General features: G+C 35.8%; 1 protein-coding gene across 2 annotated transcripts in view; it reads left to right on the forward strand.

Moving 5' to 3' along the window:
• The window catches only part of LOC110442393 (UPF0415 protein C7orf25 homolog), a 196,287-nt gene that overhangs the window by 63,060 nt on the left and 112,128 nt on the right, over nucleotides 1-21,099 (forward strand). For both annotated transcript variants that reach the window (XM_021485979.1, XM_021485977.1), the window contains exon 3: nucleotides 19,399-19,633. In XM_021485979.1, the coding sequence (XP_021341654.1) occupies nucleotides 19,399-19,633 (235 nt within the window). The remainder of the gene's footprint in view (nucleotides 1-19,398; nucleotides 19,634-21,099) is intronic.

Consider the following 21,099-nt stretch of genomic DNA (forward strand, 5'->3'; position numbering starts at 1 on the left):
TACAGTAATCATCGTAGACTACAGTAAACTGTTATATACAAGCCGTGGTAGTGTAACGTATGGAAACCTACAGTAATCAGCGTAGACTACAGTAAACTGTGATATACATGCCTTGGTAGTGTAATGTATGGAAACCTACAGTAATCATCGTAGACTACAGTAAACTGTGAAATACACACTGTGACAGTGTAACGCAAGGAAACCTACAGTAATCATCGTAGACTACAGTAAACTGTGATATACATGCCGTGATAGTGTAACGTATGGAAACAAACAGTAATCATAGTAGACTACAGTAAACTGTGATATACACGCCGTGATAGTGTAACGCATGGAAACCTACAGTAATCATCGTAGACTACAGAAAACTGTTATATACAAGCCGTGGTAGTGTAACGTATGGAAACCTACAGTAATCATCGTAGACTTCAGTAAACTGTGATATACACACTGTGACGGTGTAACGCATGGAAACCTACAGTAATCATCGTAGACTACAGAAAACTGTGATATACACACTGTGACAGTGTGTATATCACAGTTTACTGTAATCATTGTAGACTACAGTAAACTGTGATATACACACTGTGGTAGTGTAACGTATGGAAACCTACAGTAATCATCGTAGACTACAGTAACCTGTGATATACAAGCCGTGGTAGTGTAACGTATGGAAACCTACAGTAATCATCGTAGACTACAGAAAACTGTTATATACAAGCCGTGGTAGTGTAACGTATGGAAACCTACAGTAATCATAGTAGACTACAGTAAACTGTGATATACACACTGTGGTAGTTTAACGTATGGAAACCTACAGTAATCATCGTAGGTAATGTATAGAAACCTACAGTAATCAGCGTAGACTACAGTAAACTGTGATATACATGCTGTGATAGTGTAATGTATGGAAACCTACAGTAATAAGCGTAGACTACAGTAAACTGTGAAATACGCACCGTGATAGTGTAACGCATGGAAACCTACAGTAATCATCGTAGACTACAGTAAACTGTTATATACAAGCCGTGGTAGTGTAACGTATGGAAACCTACAGTAATCATAGTAGACTACAGTAAACTGTGATATACACGCCGTGATAGTGTAACGCATGGAAACCTACAGTAATCATCGTAGACTACAGAAAACTGTTATATACAAGCCGTGGTAGTGTAACGTATGGAAACCTACAGTAATCAGCGTAGACTAGAGTAAACTGTGATATACACACTGTGATAGTGTAACGTATGGAAACATACAGTAATCATTGTAGACTACAGTAAACTGTGATATACATGCTGTGATAGTGTAATGTATGGAAACCTACAGTAATAAGCGTAGACTACAGTAAACTGTGAAATACGCACCGTGATAGTGTAACGCATGGAAACCTACAGTAAGTATTTTCCTTCAAAATTATACTGTTTTGACATAAAATAAGTTAACCCTACCAATCTATATGGTTAGTTTGGTTACTTAAAACCTCTTTACCAGTTTACATGTATGCATGGTTGGTTTAAAATCTCTAAGTCCCCTACCTGAGTCAACATGCATGTAGGATCTCATTGGAGAGGGTTTAGTAAGTTGTAAGAACTTGTGCCCAATCCCTTTGACTGTTCAATGTCAATAAATATGTTTCAATGAAACAGGTATGGTTTTGTTGGTTACTTTTATTTCCCTACCAGTCCACATGTATTGTTGTGTTGGTTACTTTTAGTCCCCTACCAGTCAACATGTATGGTTGTGTTGGTAACTTTTACATGTAGTTCCCTACCAGTCCACATGTATGGTTGTGTTGGTTACTTTTAGTTCCCTACCAGTCCACATGTATGGTTGTGTCGGTTACCTTTAGTTCCCTACCAGTCAACATGTATGGTTGTGTTGGTTACTTTTAGTCTGCTACCAGTCCACATATATGGTTGTGTTGGTTACTTTTAGTTCCCTACCAGTCCACATGTATTGTTGTGTTGGTTACTTTTAGTCCCCTACCAGTCAACATGTATGGTTGTGTTGGTTACTTTAAGTTCCCTACCAGTCGACATGTATGGTTGTTGTGTTGGTTACTTTTAGTCTGCTACCAGTCCACATGTATGGTTGTGTTGGTTACCTTAAGTTCCCTACCAGTCCACATGTATGGTTGTGTTGGTTACTTTTAGTTCTCTACCTGTCCACATGTATGGTTATGTTGGTTAGTTTTAGTTCCCTACCAGTCCACATGTATGGTTGTGTTGGTTACCTTTAGTCCCATACCAGTCCACTAATGTATTGTTGTGTTGGTTACTTTTAGTCCCCTACCAGTCCACATGTATGGTTGTGTTGGTTATTTTTAGTTTCCTCCCAGTCAACATGTATTGTTGTGTTGGTTACTTTAAGTCCCATACCAGTCCACATGTATGGTTGTGTTGGTTACCTTTAGTCCCCTACCAGTCCACATGTATTGTTGTGTTGGTTACTTTTAGTCCCCTACCAGTCCACATGTATTGTTGTTTTGGTTACTTTTAGCCCACTACCAGTCAACATGTATGGTTGTGTTGGTTACTTTTAGTCCCATCCCTGTGTTGGTTACCTTTAGTCCCCTACCAGTCCACATGTATTGTTGTGTTGGTTACTTTTAGTCCCATACCAGTCCACATGTATGGTTGTGTTGGTTCCTTTTAGTCCCATACCAGTCCACATGTATGGTTGTGTTGGTTCCTTTTAGTTCCCTACCCGTCCACATGTATTGTTGTGTTTGTTACTTTTAGATCCCTACCAGTCAACATGTATGGTTGTGTTGGTTACTTTTAGTTCCCTACCAGTCAACATGTATGGTTGTGTTGGTTACTTTAAGGTCCCTACCAGTCAACATGTATGGTTGTGTTGGTTACTTTTAGTTCCCTACCAGTCAACATGTATTGTTATGTTGGTTACTTTTAGTCCCCTACCAGTCCACATGTAAGGTTGTGTTGATTACTTTTAGTTCCCTTCCAGTCCACATGAATGGTTGTGTTGGTTACTTTTAGTCCCCTACCAGCCAACATGTATTGTTTTGTTGGTTACTTTTAGTTCCCTACCAGTCCACATGAACGGTTGTGTTGGCTACTTTTAGTCCAATACCAGTCATCATGTATGTTTGTGTTGGTTACTTTTAGTCCCCTACCAGTCAACATGTATGGTTGTGTTGGCTACTTTTAGTCCCATACCAGTCCACATGTATGGGTGTGTTGGCTACTTTTAGTCCCATACCAGTCCACATGTATTGTTGTGTTTGTTACTTTTAGATCCCTACCAGTCAACATGTATGGTTGTGTTGGTTACTTTTAGTCCCATACCAGTCAACATGTATGGTTGTGTTGGCTACTTTTAGTCCCCTACCAGTCCACATGTATGGTTGTGTTGGTTACTTTTAGTTCCCTACCAGTCCACATGAACGGTTGTGTTGGTTACTTTTAGTTCCCTACCAGTCAACATGTATTGTTATGTTGGTTACTTTTAGTCCCATACCAGTCCACATGTATGGGTGTGTTGGCTACTTTTAGTCCCATACCAGTCCACATGTATTGTTGTGTTGGTTACTTTTAGTCCCATACCAGTCAACATGTATGGTTGTGTTGGTTACTTTAAGGTCCCTACCAGTCAACATGTATCGTTGTGTTGGTTACTTTTAGTTCCCTACCAGTCCACATGAACGGTTGTGCTGGCTACTTTTAGTCCAATACCAGTCATCATGTATTGTTGTGTTGGTTACTTTTAGTCCCCTACCAGTCAACATGTATGGTTGTGTTGGCTACTTTTAGTCCCATACCAGTCCACATGTATGGTTGTGTTGGTTACTTTTAGTCCCCTACCAGTCCACATGTAAGGTTGTGTTGATTACTTTTAGTTCCCTTCCAGTCCACATGAATGGTTGTGTTGGTTACTTTTAGTCCCCTACCAGTCCACATGTATGGTTGTGTTGGTTACTTTTAGTCCCCTACCAGCCAACATGTATTGTTGTGTTGGTTACTTTTAGTTCCCTACCAGTCCAGTTGGTTACCTTAAGTTCCCTACCAGTCTACATGTATGGTTGTATTGGTTACTTTTAGTCCCCTCCCAGCCAACATGTATGGTTGTGATGGTTAATTTTAGTCCCCTACCAGTAGTCCCATACCAGTTGGTTACTTTTAGCCCCCTACCAGCCAACATGCATTGTTGTGTTGGTTCCTTTTAGTCCCCTACCAGTCAACATGTATGGTTGTGTTGGTAACTTTTAGTCCCCTACCAGTCAACATGTATGGTTGTGTTGGTTACTTTAAGTTCCCTACCAGTCAACATGAATGGTTGTGTTGGTTACTTTAAGTCCCATACCAGTCCACTAATGTATTGTTGTGTTGGCTACTTTTAGTCCAATATTGTGTTGGTTACTTTTAATCCCCTACCAGTCCACATGAACGGTTGTGTTGGCTACTTTTAGTCCAATACCAGTCCACATGTAAGGTTGAGTTGATTACTTTTAGTTCCCTTCCAGTCCACATGAATGGATGTGTTGGTTACTTTAACTTCCCTACCAGTCAACATGTGTGGTTGTGTTGGTTACTTTTTGTTGGTTACTTTTAGTACCATACCAGTCAACATGTATATACCAGTCCACTAATGTATTGTTGTGTTGGTTACTTGTAGTAGTCCACATGTATGGTTGTGTTGGTTACTTTTAGTCCCATACCAGTCAACATGTATTGTTGTGTTGGCTACTTTTAGTCCCCTACCAGTCCACATGTATGGTTGTGTTGGTTACTTTTAGTCCCATACCAGTCCACATGTATGGTTGTGTTGGTTACTTTTAGTCCCCTACCAATCCACATGTATTGTTGGCTGCTTACTTTTAGTTCCCTACCACTGACATGTATGGTTGTGTAAGTGGCTATAAGCTCTAAGTCCAATAGGCTTTAAGTATTAATTAAGTTGCGGGGGAGGGAAATAAAACAACTTATACCAATTTAGTGCTCATGAATCATCTGTTGCGTTCTGCACGACCTTTTAGGATCAGCATTAATTTCCTTTGGCAAATGGGAGTTGGTAATTGAAAAATAATGAAGGATTGCCAGACATGTGACCTACACAGACTCTGCACCCAACATTGTTTACTACATGTACCTGTATATGAATATTTTAAAATTTTAATAAAGAAGCTGTTTGCCTGAGTCCCCCTTCCCCTTTCATGTACTCTTCATCCTACAGGTCAATCAGTGTGGGAATTTTGCTATCGGTAATTTCAGAAAATACAATATGGCTAGTGTGTGAATGGAGACTGTTTGTTGTCAGCTTCAAGGTGGATTGATTTAATCCAATCAATCTTCGGAATGATCAAAACAAGCACTCGTTGGGATCTCCGACAACGTCAGGCCAGATCAATCATTTAAGTGGTAGATATATGATGGTACACCAGATATTTAGGTCAACACTGACATCAGGGTTTTGTAGATGTTTGTAAGTTTAGGAATGTTAATAATATAAATGTTTAGGTTGTCTCAATATTGTGATGGATGGTTCTTACATAGATTTGGAGGGTAAAATACATATGCCTATTGTTTATACAAAAGTTGAGATTCGTGATAGTTCTACACAGTCTCTATCAATATCACTTACTAAACTGATGTCTATGGGCATTTCCTTGTTTCTGATTACTTTATTAGATCACATTAGCCATGATTGTAATTTGTCTTCCATTGATATTTATTTGAACTTTTCTCATCCTTTTACAGAGAGGATTTTTTAATAAAACTTTTAAACAGAATTATTGTTCCTGGCGTTATCTTCATCAAGTGTTGGTATATCAGTCAGTCTGTTTGAAAATCAAGATGGCAGCCAGAGTAGCATTTTGAAAACCTATTTATGAACTGAATAAAATGTTTGATCCAGTTTTGCTGAAAAATTGTAGGGATGATTGGCAGATGTTCCTATAAAAAAACATGGTGATGGGATAGATTTGCATTCTGTACATGTCTTGTCAGTCTCTGTTTGTCAGTGCTGTCTTTCAGTCACTCCATCAGTGCGTCAGTATGTCAATTTTCTATGGCATAAATCAGTTAACCACCTACTTTTGCCAACATTTGTGAATACCTCTTTAGATGTCATCGTGTGGTAAAATCCATGAGTTTCATACTCCATTCTCTAGTCATTGGCCTTTGTTCACAGTGTATAATTTGGTTAGGAGTAAACTAATATATACTATATGACCTGTAATTGCAAAACTCTTGTACATTAGTACTGCTTGGGGATGACTTAGTGTCATCTAATCAAATTTTGAGGTATTGTGTCACACTATATACTGGAGTTATGGCCCTTTGTTCACTGTACATAGCCTTGTTCTTGTATCTCATATTCTCTGTAACCTAGCTAAAATTGCTGATTTTTGTATGCAAGTAATTGGATATAGTATTGATACCACATGCACACATTTTATCCAGAAAACTTGCCTTTTGGATTATTTGTATAGTGTATCTATATGAACACCTATTGGGCTATCACTAGGGTCAGTACATGGTAATGGAGGAGCTGTACCCCTGAGGTTTATTATATATAAACACTCTAGACTGGTTTTCTGGCCACCAGCTAGGACTCTGCTGGTGATATCAAGTTTTCTAAAGAGAATGTGCTTTAAAGCTGAAGAAGTCAACAAAGTTTTCGAAAAAAAATATCTACAGAAATAAAAAATAAAAATATAAAAGATAGAATGTTATAGGTTCAATCCCATCAAATTCCCATTGGAGAAGATATTATAAATAACTATATATTATTATATTATGCATAAATATTCATGATACCTAGGTACTAGATGTGATGATGGTGGGCTAATAAACAGTTCCTGTTTACATAATCTGCTAGTAAAGATTCATAAAAGAAACCCTACCTTGTGGTACTTTCATGAAAAAAATAAAAGATAAAAAACAATATATATAGTCAATAATAGTGTTCTGAGTGTAAAAGGTTTGGTAAGTGGGACTAGACCAGGATTCGATGACAAAAGCCATCATATACTGTATGTGGTCTGGCACGAGACCCTATTTTCAGTATGCTGCACTGCCATTGCAACAGGTTACATACATAATAGTTGACTGATCACTGTTGTGTGTTTTGTGGTAAATTGCATCACTAAAATGTACCTGGTGGTAGATTGTATCACTGAAATGTACATTTTGGTAAATTGTATCACTGAAATGTACTTTGTGGTAAATGGTATTACTGAAATGTACATTGTGGAAAATGGTATCACTGAAATGTACTTTGTGGTAAATTGTATTACTGAAATGTACATTGTGGTAAATTGTATCACTGAAATGTACTTTGTGGTAAATTGTGATAAATTGTATTACTGAAATGTACATTGTGGTAAATTGTATCACTGAAATGTACTTTGTGGTAAATTGTATCGCTGTAATGTACATTGTGGTAAATTGTATCACTTAAATGAACATTGTGGTAAATTGTATCGCTGTAATGTACATTGTGGTAAATTGTGTCACTGAAATGTACATTGTGGTAAATTGAATCACTGAAATGTACATTGTGGTAAATTGTATCACTAAAATGATCATTGCGATAAATTGTATCCTTTAATGTAAATTGTGGTAAATTTTATCACTGAAATGTACTTTGTGGTAAATTGTATCACTGAAATGTACATTGTGGTGAATTATATCACTGTAATGTACATTGTGGTGAATTGTATCACTTAAATGTACATTGTGGTAAATTGTATCGCTGTAATGTACATTGTGGTAAATTGTATCACTGTAATGTACATTGGGTAAATTTTATCACTTAAATGTACATTGTGGTAAATTATATCACTGTAATGTACATTGTGGTAAATTGTGTCACTGAAATGTACATTGTGGTAAATTGAATCACTGAAATGTACATTGTGGTAAATTGTATCACTAAAATGATCATTGCGATAAATTGTATCCTTTAATGTAAATTGTGGTAAATTGTATCACTGAAATGTACTTTGTGGTAAATTGTATCACTGAAATGTACATTGTGGTGAATTATATCACTGTAATGTACATTGTGGTGAATTGTATCACTGAAATGTACATTGTGGTAAATTGTATCGCTGTAATGTACATTGTGGTAAATTGTATCACTGTAATGTACATTGGGTAAATTTTATCACTTAAATGTACATTGTGGTAAATTGTATCATTGAAATGTACATTGTGGAAAGTTGTATCACTGTTATCATCCCCTCGCTATGAAAGTTCGAGGGGATATATGATTCTGCCCATACGTACATTATGTTGCAGTCGCTAGAACAATTACTGTCGCATCATTAAATTTTCTATTAATTTCCTCATACTAATGGCACACAATGTGTGAATGCTAAGGGATTTGTATCACTTGTGATGCCTTGTTAACATTGCGAAGGACTGCATCACAATATGTACATGAACAGCACTGTTTGATCTTTTGTGATGGACTGTAATTTTTGCGTGTTACTAAGTAATAGTATCACTGTTATATACGTTGTGGTAGATGTATCACTAATGTATTTCTATTAATAATTACATTGCTACCGACTGTATCACTGTACTTATGCTGTGTTCATACATTCATTTCAGTGTATCAGTATACATGGTCGCATGCGGTCATTAGCATTCCTGTATTATTACATGGAAGTCTCCCTACAATCTTCTTTAATCAGGTGGAAAGTTGTCACAGATTTGGATGTCTCCCTTAATTAACATCAATTTAGATGGATATATTTGGTACAGCATTTAGGAGGCTGACTGGGTGAAAGATTAGCTGACTGGCAGTCTAAATTATGCTGACATTTTCCTCAGAGCTCACCAGTGTTGTTTGTATTCTGCAATTAAAAGAAGGACATATGAGTCTCTATATGCCAAGGTCATCAAAGGCCAGGAAAATTAACTGCTGTCTATATTGATACTAACTGGATAAAACTTGGCAATCATATTAAAGTCACCAAATTACATGAATTTTGCACCAATGATCTGTCTCTAATTTAGTATTTGTGTTTTATAGATGATATATGTGGTATACCTGACTAATAAACCTGTTACTGCCCACTAATTCTAAACAAGTAGAATATTTCTCTCATCTCCAACTCCTATTACCACCGATAATTGTTTTTGAACAGCTTTGAGAAGACCTACCAACTATAGGTTGTGATAAAATGGTATATAAGAACCTTGAATTAGGGTTTTTCACCACATCCTCCTCCTCCTCCTCCTCCTCCTCAAGATCTTGAGACCAACTTTCCTTCTAAATGGTTATACTCTGTACTAGGTATGTACCTGATATTTTGCCAGGTTGTAGGTAATAGTTTGGAGATGTCATGGCCAACTTTTAAAAATATTGAAACCACTTTTTCTGAATAACCAATAATTCCAGGGTAACAATGTTTGGCAAGAAGCATGCTTGAATGGAGGGCTTTAAAGTGTGTGCAAATGAATGACCTTGACCTACTCTAAATATAATTTCAAAAGTGAAAGTCAAAAACCATTTTCATTTTTGTGCAATTTTGCTGTTTTCTCAGCTGTCAGTACTTTGATTTATATGTAGACACACAAAAAAAGTAGATTGAATTGAACAATGTTTTTCTATGTTATCAAGAAGCAAAGATTAATATTTTTGAGGCAGAATCATAGTGGAAAGATGGGCTGTAGGTCATAGGGGTCGAAAGTGTTGTTCTCATTGTGAGGGGTTCTCACCATCAGATTCGAGAGATTTTGGCGTACTAATCTTTTGATTGGTAGCAGACATGTTCAAAGTCTTTCAGGTATATTGTAGGCCATGATTTAAAGATGTTATTGCAACATTTTCAAGTACAACAAAAATCCAATACAGCTGCCATGACGTCATATGTCAAAATCTTTAAATCGCCATAACTGAAAAATCGTTTATTATACAGCATTTATGCCTTATATCATTTGCAGATATTGCTTTGGGCTAACATTTTCTCATAAAATATTAGAAAAAATGTCAAATTAAAATTCTCCCTTTTGGGTCAAAGGCCATACATTTTTCAACTTTTTCATTTTTGAACTTTTTAAAAAGTCAAACAGTAAATGTCCTATGCTATTTTGAATATTTCCTTTAATCTCAAATATGGGGTCAAAGTTCAGATGTACTGTTTTGTGTAAAAACATTCTAGGACCTTCTCATATTCTACCAAGCCATTATTAACAAAAATGGTACAACTATTCCTCTGCGGCTCCTTATGGCCAGCACAAGCTCAGACTAGGTAATCATGTACAATGCATTGTGATATATGGGTCAAAGTTTAATATGAATAGATAGTGCAGTCTCCTTTACAAAATGAGCTAACTGAAAGAAATCTTAATACGAGTTATCTCCCTTTGTATTATTCTATATTTAGACTTCTGTGAAAATCCCGTGAAATTGTATCAACAACAATTTCTATATTAACTGTCAGCTACAGTTCCCTGTCATCTGTTTGCTCCATTCTTTTGGTGGTAATCATCTCATCTCTAGAAGTTAGAATTAAATATTTTTTTGTTTTCCAAAAATACTTTTGTTCAAAGATATACATGTATATGCATCAGCTCCATTAAAATAAACCAGTTGATGACAATGTATATTGTGCCTAAAATGCAATATAAAGGGGTGAACATTTATAACAGTTACTCACAACAGTTTAATCTACACAAGGCAAACATTGTTTGTAAATTGAAATAAAAATGTTATGCCATGTAATTATAAATTACTCATAGACACCTAAGGATAAGTTACATTTAATTTAAAAGAAAGGGATCTGTAGCTGACCATGCACTCTGCAGACACTGTGTTGACAGCATTGAGGAGCAGAATGACTCCTAAGTATTATTATATTAGCATCAGGAGGATTGCCCTTCAATTCTTCTCTTTTGTTGCAGATACAGACTGCGAACAGTTTTGCAACATTATATTGTCATTTCCTTTTAAGTACTAAACAACAGATGTCACTGAGAATCACTTAAGAGCGAAAAAATCAATTCTACGACTTAATCTACCTTATTATACCAGTAAACTTCAATTAGCATTGAATTTTACAAAACACAATCTAAATCATAAATTCATGACCGAACTTAATGACGTACCAGCTAAATAATCTATGCATGGCTAACTTAATGATGTACAATCTAAATCATATTTGCATGGCCCAAATTACGGAAACACTCTCCAAATTAGCGGAGCACCATTTAAATTTAAAAACCATATCCAAGTTATCGGGACATGGACCAGTTTTCAGGAACAACAACCAATTTTCAGGGACAACAACCAATTTTCAGGAACATAACAATTCAATAAGATTGTGCCTTTGTTCCCGAAAACTGGTCGTTGGCCCCCGAAAATTAAGTCGTTGTCCCGCTCACTCGCACAGCGGTATTCCCTTTGATGTAGCCGCGCTCCGGCGAAGCCCGTACAGGTGAGGCAGTCTATAGTCCCTGCCTTGCTGGCCGTGTTGTCGGTATAGCTATGCAACGACGGTTGCTCTAATTCCGTAATCAAAACGATATAATAACACAGGTCGATAGTACACTTATATTTACTTCGAATGAAATAAATAAAGACCAAGGAAATAATGCTTATTTTGTACTACGGCCAGGGTTAGGATCGAAATGAACGACCATTTGAGAATAATGCATAACTTTTACCGTATTGCTGAACTGGTGCTTTGATACATCACTCCAGGGACACATGAAGCCAGTATATACGTCTCTGATCACTCATATAATAATCAAAGACACAATATGAACTCTCAATATTAACGATATTTAATGACGAATGATAAGTACGTCCCGATGTCGTATACAACTTATATTACGTAAACTATATCCCCCGGCTCCGTTCGGTCCGAGGTAAATGTTCATAAACGAACCACTGTATATATATATATATGTTAAGACAGTTTACGTTCCTATTTTGCTTCATATACCTTTCAATCGTTTTTTATGTTGTTAATAGTTTTGTGATTTATATAATCCTCTTAGTAAGGAGATTCCCGATCACCTGTCCTCTCAGCTTTTAATTTCTATTGTATTTAACATAAATGTATTTTATTCATATTTTGGTGTTTTTTTAATCATTACTGATATAATTTCAATTAAATGGAACTTTATCTTTCCTGTACTGTCGTAAGAATATCCCTTCTGATTTAATGTTTCATGTTATAATATTTAAGGTTGAACTTTCTATTTAGTTTAGGTTATCGGGTGATAAAGAAAAAATAATTTACCCGGGTTCCATTGTAGTTATCACCCGATAACCTAAATTGAATAGAAAGTTAATCCTTATATTTATAGCCTTTTTCTTTACATAAAACGCGTCCATTTATGTCATCAAAGTAAACGTATGTAAATGAACACACAATCCAGCCGTCCTGTCAGTCAACAACGTGACGTCATCGGAATGTATGAATTTCAACAATGTATATTTACATTTCAACAATGTATCTTTTGCATGAATACACTAATGAGTTACACATCTGGTATCCGAGGTACTCCTGTTAACTTCCTAAAACAGCAATGTAAGCTCCCGGGTTGTTGAAACTTCGAGTGATAATGACAATGATCTCCACAAAGGCTTTCATTAGAAAAAATACCATTTAAGTTACGTACACTTATGTGTTTAAAGTGAACGAAATTTTCGAAATATCTTGTTTCTTTATTCATTTAAAGCGAACTTAACCATTTCAGAAAGATAATGTGCATCCGTATGTCAGTTATCAAAACTGTATAAAGTAAAGAGAGAAAAAAAATAGAGCATTATTCTTAACCAGAGACGTTATATTACAATATATACGACTTTGGTGTATAGTCTAAACAGTTGCTCTCGTCTAACGAACCTGTGATTACTAAAATTTAGAACCTATGAAACTTCTTATATAAAAGGCTAAGCGTGATCCGGTTGTTAAATATATGAATTATCAGAATTAATATTGAATATTGTATTACCTGTCTTCAGACAGAGACATATAAAGCCGTAAGTAGTATATACGTTTCCGCTTCAGGTCAACCATGACAATCAGAATAATATATAAACTAAAGGTATTTTGTTTTGGTTTCCTTTATATCATAACCAGAGACCTTCTCTGTATTAACGTAATATGTTAGGTATCAGTACATTTTACTCATAGTTCCAGTAGTATTAGTAATCATTATCATATACATATATAGATAAAATATATTGCCGTGTGAATGATGTAATTGATATACAGTAGGTGTTAAGATAAGTTCTGTGCACTGATCTTACACGAAAATGGCACCGTTTCATTGGTTGATATACCTGTCAATCACGCGCGGTAGAGAGGTGGGCCCTCGCGATGATTGGTTGATGTTCTTGTCGATGCTCCGCTGTTGTTTGATTGACAAGAATATCACGGGCCGTAATTCTCGTCACACTCTGGTGCATGCTGTGTACACAACCGCCAGTCATGTCGTCGTTGAACAGCACTACTACGTGATCTGTTTCTGTGCCGGATTATATATATTGCAAAGTTACTGTACCGCTACGGTCCAAATATACGGAAATGTATCAGTAAAAATATTTACAAAATAACTTCAACGTTGGTGTCTTCTGTGTTTGAATGTCAATAAAACGTATAGCATATTTTCGGTATTACCGTTTAATGACAAATCGACGACACTGTGTCGTCCTTATGTTAGGTCGAAAATTCAAATAAACAACAAAATACCGACAGTTACACATTTGATATTATTCAATACAGTACTTATTGATGTGTAATGCCACGGACTTAGATATAATTAAACATCTTTGTTCAATAATGAAAAGCATCTCGATCCACTCCTTGAGCCGGCTTAGGTGTGAAATTTGCGACAGGTACAAAATACTAAACACACCTGTGTCCAGTGCTTGATTGATAGGTTTTGCGTCCGCTTCACTACCGAGTAGTTCGGTCAATCACTGGTAAGATGTACAGGTGTGAAAACCACGTGATTATGTGGATATCCAATGCAATAACCTGAATTGAATTAATAATGTTTAATAAGATACAATGTATCATAAACAAAATTATAGCGGATACGTACGTATATACTGGTTTTATTCGTCTTTGATTAGAATTATGATAACGGAATATTTTCAGTATATAGGTTGTTTCTATAATTTTGTAGAGGTAGGGGTGCTGCCATGATATAAATGTAAATTAGAAATGTTTTATAATACTTTGGCAGTGCGATCACATTACATTATTACCATGCTGATATGATATTTAAACATTATTAGCTGTATACATGGATAATTACAATGGCACATGTAGTCACAGGTAAAGCATAGTTTCAGGTAGATTCAAGCATATCACACCTGCCGGTTGAAATAACAGACCTGTGCTCTAAGGGGGTTAGAGGTGTGATCAAACACCACACAAGTTCTGTATTACCACTGTCATAATTATGCTGTAATGAGTTAATTGGAGATTCCCAGGTAAGACCCACAGGTAAGAAAACTGTACCTGGTAATCCAATTCAATTCAGTTTATTGCTTTGAAAAGCCACATAATCACGTGGTTTCACACCTGTATATTTTACCTGTGATTATCCAAACTACTCGGTAGTGAAGCGGACGCAAAACCTATCAATCAAGCACTGGACACGGTGTGTTTAGTGTGATGTACCTGTACCCAAATTTTAAAACTAAGCCGGCTAAAGGAGTGGATCGAGTTGCTTTACATTATTGAACCAAGATGTTAAATTATAACTTGTGTATATTACATGTATATGGAGAGAAAAAGTTTAACCTTCATAATTCAATTATATTTTCGAGATAAATATAATCACGGACTCAGATTATCTAAGTCCTCGATATAACTTAGCATCGCATCAATAAGTACTGTATTGTATAATGATATTCAATGTGTAACTGTCGGTATTTTGTTGTTTATTTGAATTGTCGACCTAACATAAGGACGACACAGTGTAGTCAATTTGTCATTAAACGGTAATACCGAAAATATGCTATACGTTTTTTTGACACTCAAACACAGAAGACACCAACGTTGAAGTTATTTGTTAACATTTTTCACTGATACATTTCCGTATATTTGGACTGTAACGGTACAGTAACTTTGCAATATATATAATCCTGCACAGAAACTGGTCACGTAGTAGTGCTGTTCAACGACGACATGATTGGCGTTTGTGTACACAGCATGACAAAAGGTGATTACGTGTTGTCATCCAATTATAGGCTAATGTCGATTGGATGTCTTGTGATATATATTAACCCTTATAATAATAATTTATTTTATTAAAGAGTCACATATCCATTCACAATTTAAAGTTTCTAGTTGAAACAAAATTGATAGAATTAATTATCCGGCCAAGTTGACCTATGAGACACTATTTCAACGTTAAATACAGATTACTGTAAAAGCATAATATTTCGTTGGGGATTTAATTTCGTTTATTTCGTGGTTTAAAGAAAACCATGAAATATAATCCCAACGAAATTTTAATCGCACGAAATAGAAATTAGCGAAAATATGAAATAAACTATTACTTTAATTACAAACCATGCTGTATTTACATTTAGACACAGGTCATGATAAACGGTGTACTTATCGTCACAGACACAGAGTTAAACACTTATAACTATAGCGCGTCAATCAAGCGTTTGTTACATCGCTCTTTGTATGTAAATTATAGAGCATGACGGATTTGACCGATACCCATAGTGTGAGTTTATCTCGCCGGGTCTTACCTGAACCTCGCAAGCAGTACGGTGACCATCGGGCGATGGTCGATCTATTGTTTTCCACTGACTGGGGTGAAGCGAGGTGTGAAAATTTCACCTGGAGTGGATGGGTGATCACCTCGGGCGATGTACGGTAAGTCTTATTGTCCAGGTGTCAAACATAAAATAACTGGGTTTGAAAATATTGATTTCACGAAATATTTTCCCCACGAACTTGTCCCAAATCCAAAACAACGAAATTTAACCACCAACGTAAATATATGCTTTTACAGTATACTATGATTTAAAAATTAAAGTACAAATCAACTTCTCCACGGTCGGTTGCTGGTTACTTAATCAGATAATGAAATAACAAGATTTTTCCTTTGTTAAAGAAATAATTAACTGGGCCAACCTACCTGCAAACATATAAACATGCACACGTATGTACAATCAATCATATCAACATGTTTTTTTCATAACAACCACTTACCTATACATTCAACAACATTTTGCACATACTTGTACAATTATACCCTCTTGTCAAATACAGCTTTTTATACATTACATACCAAGTCAACCCACTTTTTCACTAACATTTTATGCGAGGACCAGGCTGCCTGCGCTAAGTAAAACGAATTCAGTACAAATGTCACTTTAGTATTTGAACATTGTGTTAGCAGGAAAAAAGTATTTCAGTATTAGCAATAGCAAAACAGTCCTATAAATAAATATTTGCTTTTGTCTATTATATTTTAACATGAACACCGATAATTCTCATAATACATTGTCACAGTTCCTTAGTTTAATGATTTTTCCTTGACGCTTACAAGTAGTGATTACATTTAATTATCCTTCAATGCTTAGTTAGAAAGTTCATACAGACCAACAGCTATATTTATACACCTACAATTTCAACATACATGTCCAATACAATGTACATCCACATGTAAGGTTTCTGTGCACGATTATACATTACAAACAAAGTAAACCTACTTTCTCATAATAAAATTGTATGCATGGGATGCTTGCACCAATTAAAAAAGAATTCAGAACGAATGTCACTTTCAAGTTTAAATATATTGTACAACAGGAAACAGAAAAAGAAATACCAAATGTCACTGCGAGTACATGCACCAGAATGTGACGAGAATTACGGCCCGTGATATTCTTGTCAATCAAACAACAGCGGAGCATCGACAAGAACATCAACCAATCATCGCGAGGGCCCACCTCTCTACCGCGCGTGATTGACAGGTATATCAACCAATGAAACGGTGCCATTTTCGTGTAAGATCAGTGCACAGAACTTATCTTAACACATATTGTATATCAATTACATCATTCACACGGCAATATATTTTATCTATATATGTATTTGATAATGATTACTAATACTACTGGAACTATGAGTGAAATGTACTGATACCTAATATATTACGTTAATACAGAGAAGGTATCTGGTTATGATAGAAAGGAAACCAAAACAAAATACCTTTAGTTTATATATTATTCTGATTGTCATGGTTGACCTGAAGCGGAAACGTATATACTACTTACGGCTTTATATGTCTCTGTCTGAAGACAGGTAATACAATATTCAATATTAATTCTGATAATTCATATATTTAACAACCGGATCACGCTTAGCCTTTTATATAAGAAGTTTCATAGGTTCTAAATTTTAGTAATCACAGGTTCGTTAGACGAGAGCAACTGTTTAGACTATACACCAAAGTCGTATATATTGTAATATAACGTCTCTGGTTAAGAATAATGCTCTATTTTTTTTCTCTCTTTACTTTATACAGTTTTGATAACTGACATACGGATGCACATTATCTTTCTGAAATGGTTAAGTTCGCTTTAAATGAATAAAGAAACAAGATATTTCGAAAATTTCGTTCACTTTAAACACATAAGTGTACGTAACTTAAATGGTATTTTTTCTAATGAAAGCCTTTGTGGAGATCATTGTCATTATCACTCGAAGTTTCAACAACCCGGGAGCTTACATTGCTGTTTTAGGAAGTTAACAGGAGTACCTCGGATACCAGATGTGTAACTCATTAGTGTATTCATGCAAAAGATACATTGTTGAAATGTAAACATACATTGTTGAAATTCATACATTCCGATGACGTCACGTTGTTGACTGACAGGACGGCTGGATTGTGTGTTCATTTACATACGTTTACTTTGATGACATAAATGGACGCGTTTTATGTAAAGAAAAAGGCTATAAATATAAGGATTAACTTTCTATTCAATTTAGGTTATCGGGTGATAACTACAATGGAACCCGGGTAAATTATTTTTTCTTTATCACCCGATAACCTAAACTAAATAGAAAGTTCAACCTTAAATATTATAACATGAAACATTAAATCAGAAGGGATATTCTTACGACAGTACAGGAAAGATAAAGTTCCATTTAATTGAAATTATATCAGTAATGATTAAAAAAACACCAAAATATGAATAAAATACATTTATGTTAAATACAATAGAAATTAAAAGCTGAGAGGACAGGTGATCGGGAATCTCCTTACTAAGAGGATTATATAAATCACAAAACTATTAACAACATAAAAAACGATTGAAAGGTATATGAAGCAAAATAGGAACGTAAACTGTCTTAACATATATATATATATACAGTGGTTCGTTTATGAACATTTACACAATCGGTTCATCATTTGCACGAGTTTATCAATAAATACTGGACAACTAGTACCTCGGACCGAACGGAGCCGGGGGATATAGTTTACGTAATATAAGTTGTATACGACATCGGGACGTACTTATCGTTCGTCATTAAATATCGTTAATATTGAGAGTTCATATTGTGTCTTTGATTATTATATGAGTGATCAGAGACGTATATACTGGCTTCATGTGTCCCTGGAGTGATGTATCAAAGCACCAGTTCAGCAATACGGTAAAAGTTATGCATTATTCTCAAATGGTCGTTCATTTCGATCCTAACCCTGGCCGTAGTACAAAATAAGCATTATTTCCTTGGTCTTTATTTATTTCATTCGAAGTAAATATAAGTGTACTATCGACCTGTGTTATTATATCGTTTTGATTACGGAATTAGAGCGACCGTCTTTGCATAGCTATACCGACAACACGGCCAGCAAGGCAGGGACTATAGACTGCCTCACCTGTACGGGCTTCGCCGGAGCGCGGCTACATCAAAGGGAATACCGCTGTGCGAGTGAGCGGGACAACGACTTAATTTTCGGGGGCCAACGACCAGTTTTCGGGAACAAAGGCACAATCTTATTGAATTGTTATGTTCCTGAAAATTGGTTGTTGTCCCTGAAAATTGGTTGTTGTTCCTGAAAACTGGTCCATGTCCCGATAACTTGGATATGGTTTTTAAATTTAAATGGTGCTTCGCTAATTTAGAGAGTGTTTCCGTAATTTGGGCAATGCAAATATGATTTAGATTGTACATCATTAAGTTAGCCATTCATAGATTATTTAGCTGGTACGTCATTAAGTTCGGTCATGAATTTATGATTTAGATTGTGTTTTGTAAAATTCAATGCTAATTGAAGTTTACTGGTATAATAAGGTAGATTAAGTCGTAGAATTGATTTTTTCGCTCTTAAGTGATTCTCAGTGTGTTGATCAAGAAATTTGAGATTTAGCTATATTTTTTAAAACTTTTATAAATATTTTTCAGTTATGTTCCCATTTTCCTTGCAGTTGAGAAAGAAGACAGACTTTATACATGAAAGTCAACTGAAGAGCAGTAATCTGTGTCACTTTGCTGGAATCCTGCATGCCATGCAGGTCATACCTGGTGTTGTCAGCATGATGACAGCTGTTCATTCACCCAACCGAACCAGCAGCCTCCATGTGGATATTGTGGCAGGTCAAGGTCAGGTGTGGGTCAAGGTCATTGCAAGGAAAGCTCAGGCATTACATCTGATATGGGCAGGTAAATTGTCAAATCGTATATACCTCATTATTTGCAAAGCATAGAAAGTAACACACACATGTTTCAACAAGTCAAAAAATACTTTGGTTTGTGCAGTAGTATGAGTTCTCTCAGAGATCAAGATGTTTGTTATGTTTTTGAGACAGGGTAAACATTTCTTTTAACCTCTTGTCTAATTCAGAAAACATAAAAAAAAACAACATTTGAGTGACAGTCCGAACCCTAACGGCCTCTTGTTGATAATACATTAAGAAACAGAAGCTAAAACAACATTGTATTTAGTTTTAACTGAGACACCTCGATTCCTGCAGAATCCTGTGAGAGATCAAGACTCATGCAATGTATTTCAGTTGTAAGATACTTCTACTCAGCAAAGTCTATCAAATAGTAAGGTGGTAGGTACTTTTAGGATCCATTGGTCTTAGATAGTCATGGAAGTTTCCATATTGAATGGCTTCAGAATATTCCAAAAGCATAAAATTGCAGAATAACATATCATGTCCAATGATTAACGATGACAGATTTAAGTCTGTGATCAATCTGGTGGATTATTTCCTGAGTGTGTTGGAGGTTGTCAGAAGAAATGCTATGGTATAATATTGTTTGTGTTTCTTGAAAGATGACATGTACGTCCCGCATTTGTTGTAGTTTTATTGACTGTCAGGAATGTCAGATCTGACAACCTCCTAGACCCAGGAGGTACTGAGTGTTTTTTTCTCCCTTGTCAACCGTTATCTGGTAGTAGACAGCGTTGTTAGCTCACCTCACTAGTCCAGACCATCTCCATGGATACTGTTACTAAATTTGGTTTGGACCATTACAGGACAAGGAGGGCTTAATTTTGTGTGGCACTGATCAGGAGTGGAGATCAATTGGGGAACTCTTCATCATCCTATTCCTTAATATCAATGAAAGTCCTTGGGCTGAGAGGAATGGTTTTTGCTTGAATGATCGGTGTGTACCATGACACCCCATGTGGTGCAAAGGAAGAGAAGCAAATTGTTGTTAATCATTAAAATTCTATTCATTCAGTATGAACAAAGGGATTTTAACCTATTTAATGGTGTAAGGGATCCCTAGGATAAGGGAATGTTTGTATGAATGACTGGTGTGGACACCCAGGGGTAGGAGGTTGAGGATCAGGGCCCTGGGGTTTTGTTACAATATGGTAGCTTCCTGCTCTTTGTTCTACTGTGAAATAAAAGAAGAAATACATCATAGTGCCAATACACAAGGACAAGATAAGAACTCACATTGAAAAGTCATCTATAGAGCAAAAAGGCACAAAAATAAAAGCAAAAGCACTATATATATTTATATAAATATGGGCAAAGAAGTAATTCCAACAGTGTGGACAAGTTTAGGTTGTCAAATTTTCGGAGCAATCCGCTCCTTTTACATATATATACATGGGGTGTCATGGTATAGGTTCTTTTGAATAAACCTGAAGAGCCCTGTGAAGGGTG

Source organism: Mizuhopecten yessoensis, unplaced genomic scaffold (genome assembly GCF_002113885.1).
Source record: "Mizuhopecten yessoensis strain PY_sf001 unplaced genomic scaffold, ASM211388v2 scaffold716259, whole genome shotgun sequence".
Lineage (NCBI taxonomy): Eukaryota > Metazoa > Mollusca > Bivalvia > Pectinida > Pectinidae > Mizuhopecten > Mizuhopecten yessoensis.